Below are 24,861 nucleotides of genomic sequence, written 5' to 3'. Positions count from 1 at the left end.
ACTTCCAGGAAGAAGGGAGGAGGGAGAGGCAGTGCTTACCATAAATAGCTCTGTTGAATTTAGGGATTCCCCACACTGGTGAGGTTGGATCAGCAAGGTGAATGGGTGGGGTGTAGCAGAAACTTCAGGTAGGCTATGTAGCTTTAAATCAGAGGTTCCCAACTAGTGTGTCCTACAGATGCCACAAATGGGTTATAGGGTGGCAAGATACGGATCCTTCAGCCCTCAGAGCTGCCAGGTGGGGCCTGGAAACACAAGACTCGGGGAAGATTGCTTCCTCAGCAAGTAATCTCAGTTTACCCAAGTGTGCCATGCTAACATTTTCTGTGTTCTGTGACCTGAAAAGGTTGGGAGCATTGCCTTGGCCAAGTTGCTTTTCATAGCCACTTTGGAAAAAGTGGTTGTTAAGTCCTGTTCTTTACCTTGCTATGGGAAGGAAAAAGAATATTTAATAGATTGAAGAGAACATCCATTCCATCTTGGAAATGACTCCTCAGTTTGGGGTAACCAATTCCCTCTCCAGGCAGTTTGGTTAGGTTAGGCTTTACCTCCTGGCTTCAGGGGCTTTTGGGCCTAGGCCTCCAGGTATACCAGTAAAGATTCAATTCCTGAATTTTTGTTGAAACCATTGGAAAAGAGCTATTTCAAATCTTCCAATTGTCTTGGCTTTTTGTGCTGCTCACTGTGTGGTGTTTTTCTTTGTGCAACTCACTTTGTGGTTTTGGCTGAGATCTTCTAGATCTCAACTTACCTATCAGTAAAATGGGGGGGGGGGGAGTCAGACAAATGAGTAATCTATGATTTCCTCGTGGCCTTGCCCCTTGTCTAAGGGAGTTGGGCCTAATGTGGTTGCCTGTTCCCTATCCAAAAAAAATGGCTACAAATGCTGCAGTTTGCTCTTTATTTTCAAACTCAAGCCATCTGAAGGCACACAAATGAAGCAAAGGACAGGAGGAGGCCCAGCCTCAAGTGAAGTGCAGGTGTGGTGGGGAAGCCAAGAAGCTAGCTCTTCAGGCATAGGTGGTGACATACTGAGGCCCCATGTTCCCAAAGTAGGAACGTTCCCACTCACTCATGAGCTCGAAGTGCACAGGGCGGTGACAGAAATTGCAGGCAGCCACAGAAACATCCTGGAGAGGCAGCCCCACCTCTGTCCATGCCATCAGAAGCTTCTCTGAAGATGGTGGGAGGAGGGAAGGGAAAGAATTGGTTAGACTAAGTCTTCCTAATCCTTGTATCATGTTACAGATGCAGCAAGATATTGCTTTCCTCAGCTTTTAGAAGTGCTCTTGGGCCAAAAATAGCTTCATTTGTTCCAGTGTCTGCCACAAAATTTACCATTTGTGGTGATATATAAAAGATGGAAGCATTCATTTGGCACCATTTGAAGCCATACTTTCCTGGTCTTGACCACTCCCTAAATACAAGACATGCTGCAGTCTCAGAATCGATTTTCTTGAAAACCCCCAGCCTGGTGAAGAATATGATACTGGAACCACACAGTGTCATCAGTGTTGTTCTCAGGGAGGTTACCTCATAGGTATCAGTCCACAGAAAAGGGAACCTTACACAGCTGTAGGAAGTGTTGGAGGTATGTGTCAGGAATTGGTCCCTTAGGCCTTTTCTTTGCTCACTCCCTTGGTGTTCTCATCTAGTCTTATGGCTCTAAGCACCATCTACATGTTGATGATTCTGAAATTTTCATCTCCAGTCCAGACCTCTCTCCTGAGCTGCAGAATTGTATATCCAATTGCTTCCCTACACCTCTATCCAGATACCTAATGGGCATCTGTAACTTAACATCAGCATAGTTGAGCTACTGATCTCGCTATTCTCCACAAAGCCACTTGAAGCCTTCTCCATGCAGCCTTTTCTATGTCAGGTGATGTTGCTTAGTCCAAACATTTCAGAGCCATACTTTATCTTTTTTCCCTTTCTTTCCCACCTGACATTCAATTTATCTGCAGATGTTATCAGCTCCACCTTCAAAATAACTGCTTCTCATCTTCTCCATTGCTACCATCAGGTCTGAACCACCATCGTCTCTCACTGGATATATTATAACAGTCCCCTAATAAGACTCCCTCTGTCTATACTTGCTCCCTTTCAATCTATTCTCAGCATAGAAGTTGGAGTGATTCTGTTAAACCTGAGTCAGCTTATGTCACTCCTCTGTTCAAATCCTTCCAAAGGCTTTCCATTTTAGAATAAAAGCCAAATCCTTCCAATGACTTACAGCATCCTGCACAACCTGTCCCCACATTAACTCTCCTCAATTTTCTATTACTTTCCCACTTGTTTATACCACTCCATCTACTCTCAACTCCTTATTGATCCTCAAATATATAAGTAATACTCCTGTGTTCGAATTCCCTGCCTTGGGCTGTTCCCTCTGCATGAGATGCCCTTCCTTCCCTTAGATATCTGCATAGCTAACTCCTTCACCTCATCCAAATCTTTGCTCAAGTGTCAGCTCAATGGTGTCTACCCTTTCCAATCTATTTAGCACTACAACCCTCCTCCAAGCTACCCCTCTGCCATAGCTCCTGCCCCCAGCACTTCCTCTCCTGGTACTACTGTACTTTTTCCACAGCACTTAAAATTAACATGCTGTATAATTTGTATGTATGTTTTACTATCACCTTTCAGTGGAACATAAGCTCCACAAGGGTAGGGATCCCCAGTCTGTAGAACAGTGTCTAGCACATATCTTTCATCTGACAGGCCTGGAAAGAGCACTAGATATGCCAGGCCTTGTGCTTAAAAACTGCACCCAACAGTAATCCACTAAACTTTAGATGAATTGACTAAACCAGCATCTTTCAAGGTAAGATCCAAAGGACTTACCCAGCTTTGCAAGTTTCTCAATCCAGTCCCTGTCTGGTTTTGCTTTCGTAGATTCATAGCTTGATACTTCTCTTCCCCTTCCATCCCTACCACCATACATTTCTGCTTATTGTTCTTTATATATTCCAGGCTACTTTTCACCCTCCTCCTTGCCTTTCCTCATGATCTTCCCTCTGTTAGTAATACCTCTTTCATGCTCTCTTCCTTCTCCAGGTCCAGTCCCACTCACCTTGGTATCAGTTCAGGTATCACCTCTACTAGAAAGCCTACCTTGAATCCCTCAGGCTGGGTCAGGCCCCTCGTCTCTGCTCCCACAACTCCCCCATGCACTGTCTTTGTTGAGCATTGATCAACGCTTCATGTCATTGTGTCCACTATAATCTCCCCAACCAATTGGAGCCCTGAGAGTCTAGGAGCTGATTCTCATTCATTTGTGACGATCATGTAGGGCCTGGCACACAATAGATGTTCTAGAAATATTTCTTAAACTTAATAGCATCTATCCTCTCAAGTGGTCCTTCAAGATCATCAAGCTGAGGGGAGGGAAAATGCTGCAGTTACCCTTGTTGGAGACTTACCTACAAAGTCTTCCATCATCTGAGGGCTGTGGTGGGGGGAGGGTGCCAAGCGCAACAGCTCCTCACCACGGGGGACAGTTGGGTAGTTGATGGCCTGCACATAGATGCCATGCTTGGAGAGCAGGAGATCACAGATCTTGCTGTTCAGTGCTGCATCACCTACCTGGGCTCAGGAAAAAGGCCTGTTTGGACCTTTCACCCTGGGTCCACCATTGCCAGTTCCATTAAGCAGGTAGCAGAAACCAGATCAAAGAACAGCACTGAATTTTGTGATGGTTTTTCATAAGAGGCTTAGTAAGTGGTAGCTCCAGAATTTCTATCAAGGAAGGGACTCTCAGAAGCAGCTATCAAGTTTGAAGGAGGTGGGTGGAAGTGATGATAGGGGCCTTACCTTGAAGCTGTTCTCTTAACAAGCATGTTGGTTTTACTTGACTGGTATTTAATTTGGGGATGGTTTGGCATGAGATGTTAACCCCCCCCATACACACCAAGTCACCTCCAAGGTGCTGTCACTGTATTAATTTAAAAAACAGGTATTTTAAAAGCAGTCTTTCAAGGGAATATTGGGCTAGCCCAAGGAGCAGTGACTATTTCTTTCTTATCCAAAAATTGTCTTTCCCACATCCCAACTCTCTGACAGACAAATATCATTTAAGAAAAAAGTAGAAGTAGAAGACTAAAGTCAGTAAATTTTCAAACATATTTGGTAATCTAAAATAGCTTATATATTTTTCTTTTTTCCTCTTTATTTATTTATTTTTTAAATGTTACATAAAAAAATATAAGAGGTTCCCGTATACCCCCCACCCCCCCTCACCCCACTCCTCCCACATCAACAACCTCCTTCATCAGTGTGGCACATTCATTGCATTTGATGAATACATTTTGGAGTACTGCTGTACCACATGGATAATAGTTTACATCGTAGTTTACACTCCTCTTATATTTTTTAATGTAACATTTTTTGTGATTTATGTATCTTTAAAAAAAGACAATTAAATAAAAAATAAAATTTTAAAAATCTCATACTACTGACAGATATCACCTGTTGATTCTGTTTCCCTAGAGAGCCCTGAGTAACACACCCACTAAGTTGATTTCATGACACGCTAATGTTTTTAACCTATAGTTTGAAAATCACTGATCGATACCATACTCAGTATTGTGAAGGTCAAGACAATCAAATAAGCATGAGATGATAGCTGATGCCAAGAAGAGATTTGTTAATCCAGAATATCTGGCAATTTCTCAAAAGAAGAACAAAACTGGCAACAAAGAGGATGGTTAATAGGAAAGACAAGAGTTGATGACAGGAGAAGATACAGGTTTTCTGGGAGTGAGAAATCTCTCAGAAAAGATAGGTAGGAGGGCAATGGGCAAAGTGGGAGTCTCACCCGGATGGGGATGATGTGGCTGGGGCAGGGGATGACAGGAAGGCCCCTATCCATTAGCAGCTGGCGCATGTGCTTGACGTTGCGCTGATGAGCCCGCCTCAGTGCTTGGCCTTCCTCTCCTTTGAGCAGCCTCACAGACTCCAGAGCCCCAGACAGCACCATAGGAGGCAGTGAAGTGGTGAAGATGAAGCCAGCGGCATAGGAGCGCACCATGTCCACCAAGTCACGGGTGCTGGCAATATAGCCGCCCACACAGCCAAAGGCCTTGCCTAGAGACAGGGAGGAAGGGGATATGCACATACCCCATAATCAGGCCTCAGAGGGTCAGGTTTGTGGCCCCAATAACACAAGGAGGCAAACCAGAAGCTGGGACTCCAGACTCCCATTGCAGCCCTCTGCTCATCTCTCCTGTGCATAAGCCAGACAGAGCTGATAAGTATGCTGCTTTGAGATAGGACTTTCAAAGCCTGCCATATGCAGATAGGCAGGAGCTAGGTGGGGTCCCTCAGTTGGTTACGGCCAAGATTGAAGTTTCATGTGGGGTTGGGGGAAGGACTGAGAAATGCGGCTCTATTTACTCAAGTTGAGCCTGGCTATTTGGCCCAGCTCAGGGGACTTCTCAAAAGACCCTCCCAGAACTTTTCAGCAACTCTGCAGGTTGGAGGGAGGGAAACCTGAAGGATACTAACCTGGACTGTGAAGTCCATTCAAATAGTTCCTGCAGCTCTGGGGAGGAGGATGAAAGGGACTTATATATATATAAGTGCCCAAGGCACTCACTCACCAAGAGTTCCAGAGATGATGTCAATTTTATGCATGATTCCATCTCGCTCCCCAATCCCAGCGCCCCGGGACCCATACAATCCCACAGCATGGACCTCATCCACAAAGGTCAGGGCCCCATACTGGTGGGCCACATCACACATCTCCTCAAGGGGACAGATGGCACCTGAACAGAGAAAGCCAAGGGGAAAAGTGATAAAATGGAATGAAGCGAGGACCTGTTACCTTAAACAAATTCAGAAAGGGGTGCCTAAATCACATGATTTCTGCTCAAGGGAGGCAGCACTCATGCAATTTGAGCATTGTTTCAGTACAGGGAATTTAGGAAGTAGGGGGATAGAGGCCATTTATTTCTACTTAAAGTATAGTAAACGAAATGGCTTCCATAATATCTAATTCTTACAACCAGATATTTTACCTTGGGGGAAATTGAGGTTGAGAGATTTAAAGAGTTACCACAACCAGTAAGTGACAGAGGTTGGGTTTGGACCCAGCTCTGTCTGACTTGAAAATCTTTTTGGCTCCAAAGCTTCACACTCAACCTTGAAAAAAACCCAGGCAATGGTTTGTGAAATTTTCCATTGAAGATACCCAAGCACTTGGATGATTGGTTTGCACATCATTTCTAATGGCAAGAGTATAGGGTGAGGGAATTCATGTTATATATCCTAGGGTGCAATTACTCACTTTGGCACCAATTTGCTGAGCTGTGAAAGACAAATTGGATTCTATTTCTGAACTTCACTTTCTTTATCTGTAACAGTCATGCGTCCATCCTTTGGTATTTAGTAGCTGTCTGACCTTGGGCAAATTACTTCACTTATTTGTATCTTAGTTTCCTAATGTAAAAGAATGGAAATAATAATAGCCTCTACCTCACAGAATTGTTGTGAAGACTAAGTGGATCAATACATGTAAAACACTAACAATTTCATTTGACCCACACTAAGCACTCTATAGCTGTTATTATCATTATCATCACCATGGTTTTTGTGAGACCAATTCTAGTAAACATATTCTCACATATATACTTACCATCCATGGAGTGAACAGTCTCAAAGGCCACAATTTTGGGTGTCTTTTGATTGGAATTCTCCAGAAGTTTCCTCAGGTGGTCAGGGTCATTGTGCCTGAAGACAAACTTGGATGCTCCACTATTGCGGATACCTTGGATCATGGAAGCATGGTTACCTGCATCTGAGTAAATCTCACACCCTGAGGAACCAGATGCATAACTGTTAAGCTTCTGTCTCAGAACTCCCACTTCAACTTCAGAACTGACAAGGAAGGGACAGGGGAGCCAATCGTTTCCTCCTTTGAATACAGTGCTTTGTTTCCTCCTCCTCTGGAAGACTTCATGACACCTCTACCTCCTATGGAAGAACCTCTCCCCACTCTGAAATTCTGACACCTTCCCACTTCCCACCTGTCATATATAATCCTGGGCTGATCTCTGACTGTCTTGGGATAGGGGATAGAGGAGAGTTTAATTTCTCTGGAATCTTTGGAGCATCCTGAGAACAGGTTCAGGTCCCTTCTCTTGGTCTCTCCAGCACATAAGATCAAGTCTTGGAAAGGGGCTTATCCCAAGAAATACTTATTGACTTGGACTGATGCTTGCTTCTTCCTGGCCTAGATAAAATTCCATCTCTTCCAGGTAGGAGATCTTTGCTTATAGTTACAGGATGGAATACTTATCAGGATTTCACAGCTTGAATCATAAACTCATGGCATGTCAGAGTTGAAAGGGCCATTAGTGACCATGGAATCACTCCTTTAATGTGTAGGTAAAGAAGATAAGGTCCAGAGAGGAGAAGGGCTTTCTTCAGGATTCTATGAATGCAAAACTTTCTCCTGGGCAATGCTAAGAGGGTAGATAGGAATGAATAGTTGGTGGTGAGAGTTGATTCCTGACTCCCCAAAATTGCACTGACATCAAGGAACTATGACATTTGATAGAAGCAAGCAACCACTTCCACTTGGGGAAATCAGGCTTGACTTCCTGGAGGATATTACTTGAAGGACAAGTAGACTAGGAGATTCCTAAGAGCAGAAACTTCATATTTTCATCTTTCTGTCCCAGATACTCAGTGTAAGGGCAAATGCATGGTAGATGCTAAATAAACATTTCTTAAATGAATGGATGGATAAACAAATAATTGAATTATAAGTGAGTGAATGAGTGTATCAATGACTATATTACTGAATGAAAGAGTGAGAGGGAAGGCATCAAAAGATGAGTCTGGAGAGGTAGGTTGAGACCAGGATATTGAGGACTTTAGAAGTCATAAAGAGTCTGTATTTCGTCCTAAGGGCAATAGAGATCCATTAAAGGGGTTTGAGCAAGAGAGTATCAAGGACAGGTTTGTATTTTTGAAATATCACTTTAAATTATATTAAGAAGAGATTGTAGGATGGGCAAAAATGAAATCTAGAAAATGATGTTGTCTAGGCTAGGATAGTGGCAGTGAAGTTCAAAAGAAATTGAATTCTAATGTTTGAGGGAGCAGTTGACTGAAAAAGAAATCTGAAACTGTTAGGTTTAGTTGGTGACCTTGGAAAAAGTTTATGAGAAGTAGTAGGGGTGTTTACAGAGTTTTGAAGAATTAGAAGGGGGTGAGGAAGTGTGGAAACGTCTCTCAAGCAGTTTGCCTATTACAGGAAAGAGTTAGAGCAATAGCTAGAGAGTAATGAGGAATCTAGGCAATTTTTTTAATGCAAGAGAATTGAAATTGTTTAAGTCAGTAGCAAGGAAGAGGCTGAAGTTACAGGATGGAGAGAGTAATTTATAGATTAGAGGTCCTGAGGAGGTAGCAGGAAAATTGAACACAGAGCACCAGGGGAAGGAAGAAAAAGGGGCACCTCTCCAACTGTGATGGAAGGGAAGGGGTGAGGAGAGGAAAGGTGAGGATACTCTTGAATTTGCAGGTAGTTTGTGGCAAAGAGCTTAAGACATTGATATCTGGGATCTTCTATTTTCTGGGCAGTAAGAGGTGCTAAGGGTGAGGAGAAATGGAAGTGTGGGAAAGCAGAGGCAAATGGGGGTTTGGCAAAGCTGCTGTGGAGACTTGAAGAACTGACCAGAAAAACAGGATTATCAGACAGTATAGATGGCCCAGTAGATATTGGGAACCATGAATTTTTAGTGGCTCTTATCTGAACATTTGTGTGAGTCCAGGATGGACACGGAGAAGGTGGAGAGTTGTATTCATTCCAGGTTCAGACTGCGCTGGAAGGACAACAAGACATGTAAGTTGAGGACAGTATTGGCTAGAGAGTGGGAGAGTGGGAAGATGGGATCTAGTATACAGGTGAGGGGGTTGACTTTAGACAAAAGTATACATACCCCTTCCACTGTAAAAGGAAAAAAATTATATAAGGGTAGATGAACAATCAGATAAGCTTGTAGGTTTGGTGGAAATAAGCTAAAGGGATTCCTGTATGGTGACTTCTTTCTTCTTTGTGAATAGGAGAGGTAGTAAGAGGTTTGAGAAGAGGTAAGCAGATTTGAAAAAGTTGCTTTGGAGACATAAAAGGACTGTTTATGAATGTTAAAACCGAGATGAGTTGGGTGGTGATGAAATTTTAGTATTATGCTTCTGTAAGGTTGGGTGATGATTCCCAGTAGTGCTCCTCAAATTAGAGGCAGAAGGGGAGAAAACAGAATAATATGGTTACCCAGTTTTGAGGATGTTCAAGGTGTATAAGAAGGAAGCAAGGTGGAAAAATGTGAAATCAGAAGAAATGATGGAGGCAGTGAGACTGGATGCTACAGTGCAGGATACCAATACTCAACCTATTATAGCTCAGGCCTCAGGCTCACCTGGTAGGATTTTGGCCAAAGTGAAGAGAGTAGAGTCATTGGCCACAAAGCAGGAGGAGAAGAGCAGGGCTGAGTCCTTCTTGTGCAACTCAGCCAGTTCCTGCTCCAACTCTACATGAAACTTACTGGTGCCTGATATGTTGCGGGTGCCACCAGCACCAGCTCCATGATGCTGCAGAGTCTCCCTGGTGAGGGGAAAACAGAAAGGAGGTAAAAAGAAACCCTTCTTAGGCACCGAGGAACTGGATAGATTTCCATTTCCAGATGAAGGTCGATGTTGACTTAGTGATGCTGTATGTGATGTGTCCTATGTGATCAAGTGAGAGGGAAGGATGGGGAAGATGGGGAGACACTGGCCCACCTTCTCAGGCTGGAGGAACTCAAGGATAGTGGGAGAGGTAGGTTGAGCTTGAGCAACATGGAATAACTTCTAAAGGAGGTCACATCCTTTCTTGGGGATGTGTGGGGAGGGGTGCACCTGGAGCATGTCTCTAAGGCATATGAATATGTCCAAGGGTATATGGGGTATTATCTTGGTGGATGGAGACTCATGCAATAACTGAAAAATACTGAATTCCCACCCTGGAGAGGGCTGCTATTTTCTCTAACAGGATGGCAAGAACCTCCCAAATTCAAGGGCTGTGACTAGTGAAAGAAGACAGTCTGCTACACCAGGCCCTTAATATTGATTATTGTACTTATGAACCTTTCCTTGGGAAATTGGAAGTTAGCCTAGTATTATACACTGCCTAAGAGTTAACTCCTGAAATCCTCCTTGTTGCTCAAATGTGGCCTCTCTCTAAGTCAAACTCAGCATATAAATGTGCTACCTTTCCCCAACCCCTGCTCTGGTGTGAGGCATGACTCCTGGGGATGAGCCTCCCTGATGATGAGAATTTATTACCAAGTGCCAACTAGCAATGCATCTGGAAAAAGACATTGAAAAAAGGGGGAAATGGTAAATACAAATGAGATTTTATGGCTAAGAGATTTCAAAGTGAGTTGTGAGATCATTCTAGAGGGTACACTTCTGCACATCTCAGCAGGGACTCATTGACTGCCACAATAAACAGTGCCTCAAATAGCAGGGTTCCTGAGGACTATAGAGACATCCAGACACCATAGCCAAAATAGACAAGCTCATGAATTTGACATCTTCCCAGGGGGCCTTACTTTGGAATTTATGCTCCCCAGTGTCACAGAGTTAGACTCATTTATAGTTCCCCTACACATGGCTCTCCTGCCCCTTTTATTTGAACCTACAATTAGCACTATACTTGTTAAATATATGTCACAGAGACATAAATCTTTGGTCTGTTCATGTGCCACTTAAGCCTTGAATCTCAGCTGAGTTGTGACTCCTACTCTCCAGTTCACTAGACTCACTCAAGACCACTAACAAGGAGATGACGACGGACAACACACATCCCAAGGAGCAGAGAGTGTCTGCAACTGCAAGCAAGATAGTTCCATACATCTGCCCCATGGAATCTAAGTCCCTTCTCAATTAGAAACGGAGTGGGCATCACTATCGCAAATCCTCAAAATTGCGGAATGAACAATGGACTGAAGTAGACTTATTATTTTCTATTATAGACATGTCATTATTCTAGCAATGCAAAACTTATCAATGATATGAAGGCAGTGGCCTCCAGAGTTTTGGAGGGGAGGGAGAGGGAAGAATAGGAGTAACATGGGGTCATCATTGGAATTGTCCTTTGTGACATTGCAATAATGGATACAGGCCATTATAAAATCTGTCATAACCTACAAAATGGTGTAGGACAGAATGTAAACTATAATGTAAAATACACTCCACAGTTAGTGGCAATGCTTCAATATGTGTTCACCAACTTTAGCAAATGTACAACACTAATGAATGATGTTAATGTGGGAAACTGGGGGAGAGGCATATGGGAATCTCTTATATTTTTTTATGTAACAGTTATGTAATTTAAGTTTCTTTAAAAACAAAAATTTAAAAAAAAATCATAAAGAGTGGACCTTGCTTGGTCTCCCATCTTTCTCCTCCATAGGACTAGATACCCACATGTTTGAAAGGCATGTTGTGTTGACTCACTTAGCTCATATTGAAAGATTAGATATACTAGAGTATCTTGGGCAAGAGGGGTGGTAGGTGGAACCCTGGTTTCTACTGCCATCCTCTTCCATGTGTGACTTTGGCTTCTTTCTGTGTGTGTCCCCACAGCTCATGATCCAGACCCTACTACTCACTGTGTGGCCTGCAAGACCCGAGGATGCCGGCTCATACCCAAGTAATCATTACTGCACCAGACAGACACATCCTTTGAGATCACAGATGTCTCAGAGAAGTGCTGGGCAAAAGGGTATGCATCAGCCCGGCGGTTCACAGTCTTGAACACACGGTAGGTGTGGTCCTGTTTCTTCTCCAAGATCTTGTCCTTGAAAAACTGGTCATAACCAAAGACATGGTTCCCTGTAGGAGTAGAGATGGGGATGAAAATAATTAATTTTATTTCTCTTCCTGGCTAGTCCACATATTATCCATATAGTTGATTTTTAAATTTTCCAGTTCTCTTTCCATTTATTTGCTCAGTCATTGACTTACTGAATCACATTAATTCTCTATTCATTTATTCAACCATCCCTTTGCTTACTCACTCATTCAGTAATTCAGTCACATATTTACTCATGCCTCTCACTCCTGGCCTGGCCTCATCTTTCTTTTCAGGATTTATGTAGCAGGGTTTACTTACCAGAATTACTACTTCCCATATCAGCAGAAAGCATATTGACAGATCTAGTATTTAGTTATGACTCTGCCACTTCCCAGTTGTTTGACCTTGAGCAAGTCATGAATCCTTTCTATTAGTTTTAATTTCATAACCTGTAGAATGAGACTAATAATAGCTTCCTTGCAGAATTGTCAGCATCTGAAGATAAACAGCATCTAATACACTGACACTAATATCTGGTAAACAGTAATAATAGTATTACTACTACTATAGTGTAGTAGTAATAATGATAATAAAAATAGCTAACTTTTAATTATATATCATAGCAAACATTTCATGAACATCTATTACATGTAAGGCACTCTCCTAGAAACTTTAAAGATATGATTTCATTTTTCTTCATAACAAAGCCTATATGGTAACTTCAATTAGCATACCATTTTCCAGATGAGAGAAAATGAGAGGTTAAGTTACTTTGGCCAAGGTCATGCAGCAAACAAATGGACAGCAAGTAAGTGACTCAGAGCCCACTTTTTATACCACTACATCCACAAAATAGGGCAACCCAGTATTCAAGATACATTGAGTTCCTAGACAGGGGATCTCTGTCACATTCCCCAATGGAACAGCAACAATCCCCCAAGTGCAAGGGCAAAGACCAGTGAAGAAGGATGCTCCAGTGATGCGCCTTTGATACTGATGACTATGGTTATGATCCTGTGTGCCTGAAATTTCAACTAGGCCTAGAGCTTCAGGGTGCCTAAAAGTTACCTCTTGAGAGCCTCCATGTTGCTCAAATGTGGCTGCTCTCTAAGTGAAACTCAGCATGTAAATGCATTACCTTCCCCCCAGCACGGGACATGACTCCCAGGTATGAGCTTCCCTGGCACCGAGGGATTACTATCAATCACTAGCTGGTGATGCAACTAGAAAAAGACCTTGAATAAAAGGGGAAAATGGTAAAGACAAATGAGTTTATATGGCTAAGAGTCTTCAAAAAAGTGTCAGAGGTCCTCAGAGGGGTTGCGCTTACACAAGCCTCAACAGGATCCCAGAGATAGCCAAAGTAGATACAACCCCAGGTACTGGTGCTCCTGAAGGCTATGGAGACATACAGGTTCTATGTTCATGGCAAATGGCTCTGGAGTTCAGTGCCTTATCAGTGGGCCCTACTTTGTAATTTGTGTTCCTTAGTATGATGGAGTTGGACTCAGATGTGACCTTTCTACACATGCCTCTTCTGTCTCTTTTACTGACCCTCTGATTGATACCGGGGTTGGTGTATACTCAGGAGACTTGAATCTCTGGCTGTGTGCCAGTGGGGCTCTGAGCCACAGCAGAGTTGCAACTCCTACTCTCCAGTTCATTGTACTTGCCCAGGCCAGCTAACAGGGAGGTGAAGATGGTCAACCACCACACCAGTGAACCGAGAGTGCCTACAACTGCAAGCAGGAGAATCACATCCCTCGACCATGTGGGATCTAAGCCCCCTCTCTATTTAGAGGTGGAGTGGACATCACCATCCCAGAGTCCACAGGATGGAGGACTAAATTATGGATTAGAGGTGACTTACTGGTATTCTACTATAGAACTATTCTGACTCCAGCAATTGAAGAAATGGCATCATTTATGTGGAGACTGGCCACTGTAGTGCTGAGGGCAGGAAGAGGGAAGAAGAGATGTGATGTGGGGGCATTTTTGGGACTTTGGTTTGCCCCTAATTATATTGCAGGGACAGATGCTGGACATTATATATCCTTCCATAACTGGGGGAGTGTGTAAGCTATAATGTAAACTCTAGTCCATGCGGTGCAGCTGTGCTCCTAAATGAAGTCACCAAATGCAATGAATATGAAAGAGGTTGTTGATATGGGGGTAGTGGGGTGGAGTGTGGGTTATATGGGAGCCTTTTATAGTTTTTAAGGTAATATTTTTTTGTAATCTATGTATCTTTAAAGAAAAGGCAATTAAATAAATTTTTAAAAAGATAAATTGAAAGGGTGTATGCTAAAGGGCTTGTTAAACTCTAGAACATGAGACACAAATAGTGAGTGTTGTTGAAAATAACTTATATGGCTGGTGGGGGTGCAAATTGGTAAATATATTTGCAGTATGGATATTTGGAAATATTTATTAAGAGCTTTAAAAATGCACATACTGACATACCTAGAAAATATTTGTGGCATATTTGACAGACAAATATTTAATATCCAAAATTTTTTAAATACTCTGAAAAATTACTATGAGAAAAATTTCTATCCATTAGAAAAATGGGCAAAAGACCCAGACAATTCAATAAATGTACAAAATGATGCTTAATCAGGGAAAATAACCTTAGAAAAACAAAATTTCCCCCACTGGATTGGTAAAGATTTAAAAGTTTCATAATATCAAGTGTTGGAGAGGATGTGAAAATATGGGTACTCTCTGTGGAAACTAGTTTCAGCCATTTTGAATGACTAACTAGTAGTATTTATTAATATTAAAAATGTGCATATCTCTACACACCTCCATTTCCATTTTTCAGTGTTTACTCTATAGAAAAACTTGCCTATGTTCATAACGAGGTACATTCAAGAAAGTCTGTTACACCACTGTTTCTAATAGCAAAAATTTGGGAGCAGCCCAATAGAGAAATAAACAATGTCTGCTGTATCCATACAACAAAATACTATGAAGCATTTTAAAATGGGGTAGATATATATGTATCAACATGGAAAGATCCCCAAGGCATATTGTTGAATGAACATAAATAAGTCACAAAAAATATGTATAATAAGATATCATTACTAAAAGCAAAAACTGAAAAAAAGTAATTCTATATATTTTCTTTGGGTACATTTATTATGATTTATTATGTATGCAAAGCCAAAGAAAAATTTCCGGAAGAATACAATCCAGAGTGATAACAATGATTAACTTGTGTGACAGCAAAAAAGGACGGGTTGGATGTAGTGGTCAAGAAGAATTTTAGCCTTATCTGAAGTTTTTTTGAGGTACTGGGACCACAGAACTTTGTGTGTGAGAAGCTGGCAAACAACCATTCAGCCACACCAACTCCACTGAGTTTGTTTTTTTTCCCCCATTTGCTTGCTTGTTGTTTGTTTCTTTGTTTGGGGGAAGCAGGTCCACAACTACTTGAGCCACATCTGCTCCCAAGTTTTTGACTTTTTACAAGAAAAAATATTTTAAAATTATTTGTAAAATTGAAAATTAACTTTAGAAAAAGATTTTAAAATATAAATAACATTACACTCAGCAATTCCACTAAAATTATCCAGACAAAAATAATTAAACAGATATGTAAAGTGGATGTAAAGGGATGATCATCACAGTGTTCTTTACAAAGAAAAAAATTGGAGACAACAACCTAAATAATAGGTAGATGATTAAATGAATGATGTTATACCCATGTAACAGAATACCCTTCAACCCTTAATGATTATTATGTAGCTCTATGTTTATGTACATGTAATGATACCCACAACATACTGTTAAGTGAACAAAGCAGAGTACCAAACTCCAGGTGGAATGAGATCGCGTTTCTAATGAAAACAATGGTATGGGCAGGGTAGAGATAGGGTGTGTGTGAATGTTAACCCCTAGGAAAATATCTGAAAGAAAATACATTGAAAAGTTTATGGTAGATGGTGGAAATCTTGGGTGATTTAAATTTCCTCCTTCATACATTCCTGAATCTTTTGAAAACTATTTTATAATGCCATATTCCTTTTATATTAGAAAAAAATTAAGTAAATTCTATTATGAAAAAGTGATTATAAATAAATTTAAAAGAAGAGAAAAAGATCTCTGTGAAGAGTGAGAATTTTTGAGAGAAGCATTGCGAGAGAATAATGGGAATAAACATATATTGAATGAGACCTCATAAGTTAGAAATGCTTTCTTAAATGTAATTATTTTTCTTCCCCATGATAACCTGTAGAGCAGGGGTTCTTAACCTTTTTTGTTCCACGGACCCCTTTGCCAGTCGGGTGAAAACTATGGACCACTCCTCAGATTGTAGTGGCAGATTGTTTTATGATACTCAACTAGCATTACATCTAACACCTACCATACTTTCAAAGTATGGGTGAGCGAAGCAATTTTTCAAGACATACAACAACTGTAATGTGATTTGAAATGAATACTACTGTAATTTACTGCATACATTCATAAGTGAAGGAAATGCTAGATTTCAATTAGAAGTCAGAGAAAATAAAGATAATAAGTTGTTTTTTTCAATTCAAGCTCATGGACCCCTTGAAATCTTTCCATGGACCCCTTGGGGATCCGTGGGACCCCTGGTTAAGAACCCCTGATGTAGAGGTAGGTATTAAAATCCCACTGAGGCTCAGAGAAAGAGAGTGACTTACTTGCCCATGCACACAGATCCAGCAAGTGCCAGCACTAAAATGCAAACTTAGACTCCCTTTGGTTCTTTAACTCTCCCTTGTCCTTTCCTCTATGATGCCAAAAACCCTTTCAACACTCCTTCCCCATTTTGACCTTCTTTATCTTCACCTCAGCAAACTCACCAATCATGTTGTTCTGAACCAAGCATGTCATCTCTGAAATCTGCCTTGGTTCCTGGAGACTGGAGGGTGACTTCCTTGGACTGGTTGAATCCGGGGAGATGGGCAGATCTGAGAGGGAGTGCAGAGTTACACCGGCCATGAAGGGGTGGAAGTGGGGAGAAGAAAGAAAATATGTGTTCTCTTTAATACCAATGAAACACATGAAAATTCAAGCTTACAAAGTAGGGAAGCCATTTGAGGAAGGAAGAAATTTGCAAAGTAAGTGCCTTCCCATTTACCCAAGAGGAGACACCTATAGTGTCAGGAAACCTTCCATGAAGTAAATCATATCTCCCCCACTAGGACTTTCCTTCCCTTAAGTGAGGTAACTGGGGTAGTCACACTGGATCCTGTTCTTGGGAAGGAGATGCAGGACATTGTGCTTTATTTTTCTTTTTTGAACATTGTTAAAATTCAGTTTTGAAATTTTTGTCTTTCATGATATCCTAAAAGGGCCCATGAAAGATGTTTGCAGTGTGACTATCTCTCAAGTGTGATTATTTTGGGCAGTCTACACCAGGTGAATTTACCTGGGGTTCCATACCCTTTTAAAGGATGCGCCTGTTCCCACCAATTTCTCTTTCATGCAAATCCATATTGTCATAGAGTGGTCTTACTTAAATGTGGGAGTCCAGCCTGGTGGGCCATTTAGCCACCTGGGAGAGAGGAGTCAGAGCTTGAGATGACTCATCTTAGATTAATGACTGAAAGTTACAGGAGTTTTTGAGTGTGTATGTGTTGGGAAGGGTGCATTTCAGCACAGAATCTTAGATATTGTTTATGATGTCTTTGGAAAAGACTGGACTTCTCATCATGGGATGGATACTAGCTATCCTTGGATTAGCCTAGGTCAGAAATGTAATGAATTGGGTTCAAGTTGCTAAGAGTAGATGCTGGATGAGTTGGAGGCTGATTCTAACCTGTCTTGAAAGTCTTCACATCCTCTTGCACCTCTGGGGCTGCCTTATGCACAATTTTGCTCTTCCCATCCTGGAGTTCTGACAGCATGAAGGGGCAGTGGCCCTTTGTCCAAGATGGAGAGTCTATGCAAAGATAACAGAGTAAATGGAGATGCATTTCTAGTGATCAGCTCAGTTCCACAGTGATTACTCGATCTATTGTGGTATGCCAACGTCCTGTCTCAGGCTATGGTGGAGTCACAGAGATGAATGAGTCTGGTCCCTGTGCTAAGGGAGCTCTTAGGCTGTTGAAAATGTCACATGGCAATCAGTGCTAGGATGAGAAAGAGGACAAAGACAATGTAAGTACAGAAGAGGGAGAGGAAATGATCCAGAATTGAAACTGGAAAGGCTGAAGGTCCAAGTAGTCTTCCCAGTAGAGGTGATGCACAAGCGAGTCTCAAAGGAGAAGTATGTGATACTTAAATAAAGGGTATGTGGAGAGGATCATATGAGGCTGAGGAAAATACTGAAGTAAAGGCACAGAAACTTGAGACAGGGTTGATTCAGTCTATTTTAGGTAGTTTCAGCATGGCTGAAATATAGAGTGTGAGGGACATGAGAATGAGTCTGTTTCTAGAGAACTTGGCAAAAGTCAGATCCCAAGTGTATTAATAGGCCAGTTCATACTGCCTTAATACTTTTATATGAATCCTCCCAATTACTAGGCAATGATGGCCTATATGACTTGGATCTGTGTGTCATAATTCCTCCTGGATACACAAAATCTCCCCATTTACCAGAAACATTTTCTTACCTCCTCCAGCCTTGGTTTTCTTAAGGTGGATTTGAGAACAGGTTGGTCCTGGGGTGGCCAGGATGGGACAGTGCCCAGTGCCAAAAAGAAACTGGTGTGTCTTAACTATCTTGCCTAGGAGGCCTCTGGGGCCTCGGGCAAGTGCTGGACAGTACTGTAGCAACAGAGCAGCTGCCACCATCTTGAGCCTGAAGTCCTGCAGAAGGTGTGGAAGAAGTAAGATTCAATCATGAAGGTCTGGCCAAAATCCAAGGGTCTTTTCTATGCTCAATCCTTTGTCCTCAACTTCCCACCCAATGATGCTGCTCTCCCTAGAGATGCCCTTATTGTCCTTCCAGATTAAGAACTTCTTTCCTAATGTTAAGATATACCAATAGAGAACCAGAGAGAGAGAAATAAGAAACTCACTACTAGTTTAAGGGATGAAGGAAAGAATTCCTACTGGAGGTCAGGAAGCTAGGATTCTGACTCGGACTTTGCCATTGACCCTCTCTATGATGGTGAGGATCATTGAATTGTGTTTGTATGTGGCAGTATGAAAGTTGACAGCCCACAAATCCTTTGCTCAATACTTAAGGCCAAGAATCTTTCAAAGAATACTGGCATCAGTTAATTCAGCCAGACAATGCAAACAGATGCCATTGACTGGGGCCCCTGAAGCTTGGTCAGAGCATTTCAGGAACAGGCCAGGTCAGAGGAGGGAAAAGGAGCTTGAGACCACAGGTACTAGTTAATGGAGATCCAGAGAACAGGAAGGAAGGGCAGGCCCCAGGTCCTCCAGACCACGTGCCCCTCCTACTGATATCTTGCACTCTGTTGATTTTCTTCTGACTTAAAAAAAAAAACAGCACAAATAAGGGAGAAGGTAAAAGCAGGGCCCCAGGAGGTTGGGTCAGTAAAAGAGACAGAGACTAAAAGGCAGGAGAAAAAAAGAGGACAGAGAGGTCAGAGAAAGATAAACTGGGCACTTAAACATTTGTTGAATTTGAGAGCAAATTAATGAATAAGCAGGGACTTAAATGAAGAAAAGAGAAGGGGAAAAAGAGAAGAGTTAGGGGAAAAGAAAAATTAGAAATGAAGAATGTAGGAAAGTAGAGAGAGGACAAAGTTATGGTGTTGGTAGAGTTGGAAAAACAGAAATTGAAGGAGATAGCAAGAACAAAGCCAGAGGGAAAAGGGGGCAGGATAGAAATGAGAACAGACAAGCAGAGAAGTGATTCAGAGAGACAGAGGGCAAAAAGATGATGGAAAAGGAGACTGAGGAGAGGGAAAGAGAAAGAGACTGTGTGACAGCAAAAAGAGGTAGATCTGTCAGAGAAAGAGACAAAAGACAAGAGAAAGCAAAAACAGACAGAGACAAAGGTAGGATCAGAGGAATATAAATGAAGAGAGAAAGAAAGGCAGAGATATACAAAGAGAGAGAAACAGAGTGAATACCAGTCAGCCAGCAGAGACAGATGCAAAAACTGAAAACTATTCCAAGGAAGATAAATAACAGAAGGAAGGAAAGAAGCAGGGGTAGAGACAGACAGAGGTACATAAAACAGAGCATGAGAAAGGATCAAGGAACCTAAAGGAATAGACAAAGACTCAAAACAAAACAAAACAAAACAGGACAGACAGGATGGTGATATATAGAGAAGAGGCAGAATAACTGAAAGCAAGAGAGAATCTGCAGGGACAGAAAGAAGAAATGCTGCTAAAAATTTGGGGGAGCAACATAGAAGAGTTAGGAGAAGAAAAACATGGCCATATTGAGGGAGATGAGAGAGAGACTGAGGGATAGAGAGAAGGGATTAGAGAAAATGACAAAATTGAAGGATAGAGATGGAGGCAGGTTGTGGGATTGGGGAGGGAGGGCTGAGAGATAATAAGAGAAAGACAGAGAAAGTAACAGGAAGAAACAGACTGAAAGAAAAGGGCAAGTTGGAGAGACAGATTCAGAGAATAAGACAAGGTGAGGGACAAGACAATGGGATAGATATGGAGAATATGGAAAGATTAAGGTGCTGGCACTGCCAGAAAAGGTACCAAGCAGAATCTGACAGAACTTTCAGTATATAATGCTTATGTTGTGAGTGACAAGTAAGCAGAAGGAACTTGTGGCCCTGCTCTCACAAGGTAACCTCCTTCCTGCTGCCTCACAAAGCCATCACTCCCCCTTGTTCCACTCCAGAGGATCCCTCCACACACTCTCACAGGCCCATCACAGCAGCCTCCATTGGTGTATGGCCAGGGCATGTGGGTCCTGAAATTGGGACAGCCAGAAGTGTTATTGAAAGGATTAAATGAAATGACACATCTTAAGCCTTTAAGACATGACTGGCACATAGTAAGTTTTCATTAAATATTAGCTTTTCTTATTCTAATTCCAGCTCACCAACTCCTTTGTTATGTATCCTTGGACAAGTTGCTTCCCCTATCTGGGTCTCAGCTTTCATCTTCTATCAAACCTCACATGAAAGGTAATGAACTGGATCCAATGCCTACTTCATATCTGGAGTTATGGCTGCCCTTTCCACTGCCTGCAAAGGCTAAAGTGTTCAAAGCAGAGTCTGCAGAACACAGATAAAGCTCCCAGGAGTTATCGCCATTGGGGTCTGATCACTGTCCAGGCTGAGATCAGGGTGTGGAAGAGAAGAGGAGCCCCTTCCTGGAATCATGTCTGAACATCTGGCTGGGGCTGACCCTGGCTATTTGTGGGGAGGAGGGGTGGATGTTCTAGGGAGCAGCAGACAAGGCAGATGGCCTGTTACCAGGCACCTGCAGTCTACTTCCCCCAACATCAACAACAACATTGATGACAACAACGTTGGGACATGTAGTGGAATGTAAAGGCCCCAAGTTTGGGACAAAGTCCAGTCCTGCCTTGGGATGGTGGCCTAAGGCTTACCTCCTCCCCACCCCATCCCCATGTATACATATGGAAGGAGTAAAACACACCCATTATTTTGGAGGAATTTTTGGCTATGATATTCCCAGGTTTCTGGGAAAATATAGACTACTTTTTGGAACTTGTTGAATTCTCAAGTTATTTCAAGCTCCAGCTTCAATTTCTTTTCTTCTGACACCTTTCCTGAAATTTCCCCTGCCTCACTTTGCCTGGTCACCTTTGTGACAATCTTTGTGTCCCAGAACATTGTAGTCCAAAGTCCAGAACCTTGAGCTCTGTTTACATTCCATCCCATTATCTCCCATAAATGATATTGCAGGGACAGATTCTGGACATTATATATCCTTCCATAACCCAAGAAATGGACTGGGGGAGAGTGTAAACTACAATGTAAACTATAATCCATGCAGTGCAGCAGTGTTCCAAAATGTATTCACCAAATGAAATGAATGTACCACAATGATGAAAGAAGTTATTGATGTGGGAGGAGTGGGGTAGGGTTGGTGTAGGGTATATGGGAACCTCTTATATTTTTTAATGTATCATTTTTTTGTGATCTATGTATCTTCAAAACAATGCAATTTAAAAATTAAAAAAAAAACTGAAGCGAGTAAAATTGCATCAAGGAAGCATTTTAGGCAATTTAGGGTATTAGGAGCTCAAACTCTGGTGCTAGACTATTTGGGTTTGAATCCTGGCTCTACAATTTTTTGACTCTGAGACCTTTGAAAAGTCAGGTTCCTGCTATCTGTAAAATGTAGATAATAATAGGGAGAACGTACTTCATAGGGATATTTGAAAATCTGGTAAGATAATCCCTGTAAAGTGTTTAGAAGAGCATCTGTCCGAGGATAAGTAATGAATAAGTGCTAGCTATTATTTTTATTTTCTCCATTTTCTTTGTAGGAAAAGTGAAGATACAGCCAATGGAAATCACACCATGAGTGTATCAAACCCTGTTATAGCATATTGTGTGAATTTGGGCTCTGTACTTCCCCTGTGTCTCAGTTTCCTCACAGTCATTGGTCTGATAATTGCATAGATCCCATCTGGCTCTGATAGTCCAACACTCACAGAGAACTCACTGTGCCAGGCCCTGTTGTAGATGCTTCATATGTATTGATTCATTTAATCCTCACAACAACCCCATGAGGTAAACACTAATGTCATCTCTATTTTGAAGATGAGGAAACCAAGGCACAAAAAGATTAAGGAACTTGTCTAGGGTCACAGAGCAAGGAAGTAGCAGAATCAGAATATGAATTAGGCAATGTAGTTCCAGAGCTCACTAACTTAACCATTATGGATCTATGATTTAAATTTTACTATATATATATATATCCTTGACTGAGAGCCTAACTGAAGACATTTCCCCCTTATGCTACATCAAAATACAGGCCCCTTTCTAGACCACTTTAGTTTGAACTGAGACCAAAGAATTTATCAGAGGAATAGATATCTATCTGAAGTGGAATTCCAGGCACTATTAAAATTTAATAATTCACTATTTCATTCATTCATTCTACCTTTTACCAACTTGTACACCTACTGTGTGGTAATCTTTGCTAGGGGTCTTCTTAAAACTATACTTTCACCCAAAAAGATCGTAGAATTTCAGACCAAGTGACAGATCATTGCTCAAAGGTTTTCCATGCATCTTTAAAATCCTCTCTCATGTCAACACCCAATCTACAATCCCAGAAGCCAGAAGAGTCAGCAAGAGCCTTACCCCAGTGGAGAGCCAGAAATCACTCATTGAAGCATTCCTTCCTTCTGTTCCCCCTCTTCCAGATAGCACAATCTTTAAGCACTGCACTTCTTTCCCTCTCAGCATATATAGTAAAAAATCTGAAGTTCCCTTTCTTCTATTTTGTATTGCCCTCTCCTTATCTCCTTTTTATACTTTTGTGGGCCTACTTTGCTGAACCAGTTGGACCTAGAGAGAAATTGGTTAATTCTCTTCAGGAGCTGGATACATCAGGCCTTACTTCCCTCCTCCCTACCCTCTCCCTATCACTGACGAATATTACAGAATTTTAGATACCTGGAATCAGAGAATCAGAAATTCTTAGAAGTAGAAAAATGTAGAAGATCACAACATCAAAATTGGAAGCATTGGTAGAAATCATTGGCAAAGCTTCTTTTTTTCAGAGGGTGAATGACTTGCCTAAGGTCCCACAGTGTACTTTTAGCATAGGGCTTTCAGTGACACAGTATTTCTTGTCCACCTTCTCCCCTTATTTCTACTAATTATTCATCTCTCAATTCCCCAAATCTCTCTCTATTGAATTTATCATTCCCACTATTCCCATATCCCCTTAGTTTTTCCTCCCCATCTCTGGACCCCTAGGCTCTAACCCTTTGAGCTCTGCTACCAGTCAAGCAGAGAAAGGGAGTCAAAAGGAGTAACGGTGGAGAATTGAGGGAAGAAAAAGCAAGACATCTTACTGGGAGACTAAGAAAGAGAAGAGAGAGACAGAAAGTGACAAAGGGGTTGAGTGGGGTGGGGTGGGGTGTGGGGTATATGGGAACCTCTCATACTTTTTAATGTAACATTTTTTGTGTGATCTATGTATCTTTAAAAATACAAAGACTATCTCCTAAATATTAAAAAAAAAGTGACAGACTGAGAAATACAGAGTTGATGAAAGAGACAGAAAGGGGAAGGAGAGAGACTGAGAAAGATAAAGAGAGAACACAGAAGAAGGAAAAATTAGAGAAAATGAGAGTTCCAGAGAAAGATGAAGTGAAGTGAGAGTGATCTTGAAAATGAGAATGAGAGGGGTGGGGATGGTAGTGGGGGAAGGGAGAGAAAAAGGAAATTTGAGAGGTGAGCATGCAGACCAGAGAGAGGGCATCAGGCTGAAAGCAGCTCTTACCTGTTGCCCTGCACTGAGGACGAACAAACGATGGGTGGGTGTTATGGGTCAGGACTAGGCATTTATCCCTTCTCCCTTGGCTCAGTTCCATCCACCCCGCCTTTCCCTGGCCTGACCCTTTCTTGGCCCCAAAGGTATCTCAGGCTCCTGCTAGAGATAAAACTCAAACTGTCCCCCCTCACCTCCCCCCTCACCCAGCCTTGGCTCTCCCCTCTCTGTTTTATTTATTTTCTCTCTTTTCTCTATGGAGTAATAGAATGAGTTAATTGGGTTTGGGAATCAAAGCCATTCATATACAGCTAAGATACCTTAAGCAAAACTACCTACTATAAAAGGGTAGGGCAATAAAACCTAGAAGCAACTGTTAACACAAGTGGAAAGAGCTTTGAAGTCACAGCTACAATACGGCGCAGTGCTGATGAGTTTTAAGAGCTGGCTTTCATAATCACTATATCCTGGGTTGTTGTAACAATTCAGACATCATACATAAAAAAAATACTTAGAGTAGTAACTGTTGCAAAGAAATAACAACTAATATTGAGTGGACACTTATTATGTACCAGATCTGATGTTAAGTACTTCATGTGGATTAATTGAACACAAACTCAGAAGGATCCTAAGAGATAGGTACTAGTATACCCGTATTACAGATGAAGA

At 41.7% G+C, this 24,861-nt stretch overlaps 1 protein-coding gene across 1 annotated transcript; it reads right to left on the bottom strand.

The window, feature by feature from the left end:
* Positions 1-887: 887 nt before the first annotated feature.
* ALAS2 (5'-aminolevulinate synthase 2) lies at positions 888-24,293 on the bottom strand. The gene is made up of 11 exons (XM_058291513.1): positions 24,205-24,293; positions 18,433-18,628; positions 17,637-17,759; positions 16,678-16,785; positions 11,661-11,883; positions 9,426-9,610; positions 6,638-6,817; positions 5,604-5,768; positions 4,820-5,088; positions 3,426-3,588; positions 888-1,174 (listed from the first exon to the last, which is right to left on the bottom strand). The coding sequence occupies exons 2-11, from the start codon at positions 18,611-18,613 to the stop codon at positions 1,011-1,013; spliced, it is 1,761 nt and encodes a 586-aa protein (XP_058147496.1). The 5' UTR covers positions 18,614-18,628; positions 24,205-24,293; the 3' UTR covers positions 888-1,010.
* Positions 24,294-24,861: the final 568 nt, after the last annotated feature.

Source organism: Dasypus novemcinctus, chromosome X (assembly GCF_030445035.2).
Source record: "Dasypus novemcinctus isolate mDasNov1 chromosome X, mDasNov1.1.hap2, whole genome shotgun sequence".
Classification (NCBI taxonomy): Eukaryota; Metazoa; Chordata; class Mammalia; order Cingulata; family Dasypodidae; genus Dasypus; species Dasypus novemcinctus.
The sequence above is the reverse complement of the archived record's forward strand: the minus strand, read 5'-3'. Positions and strand labels throughout refer to the sequence as shown.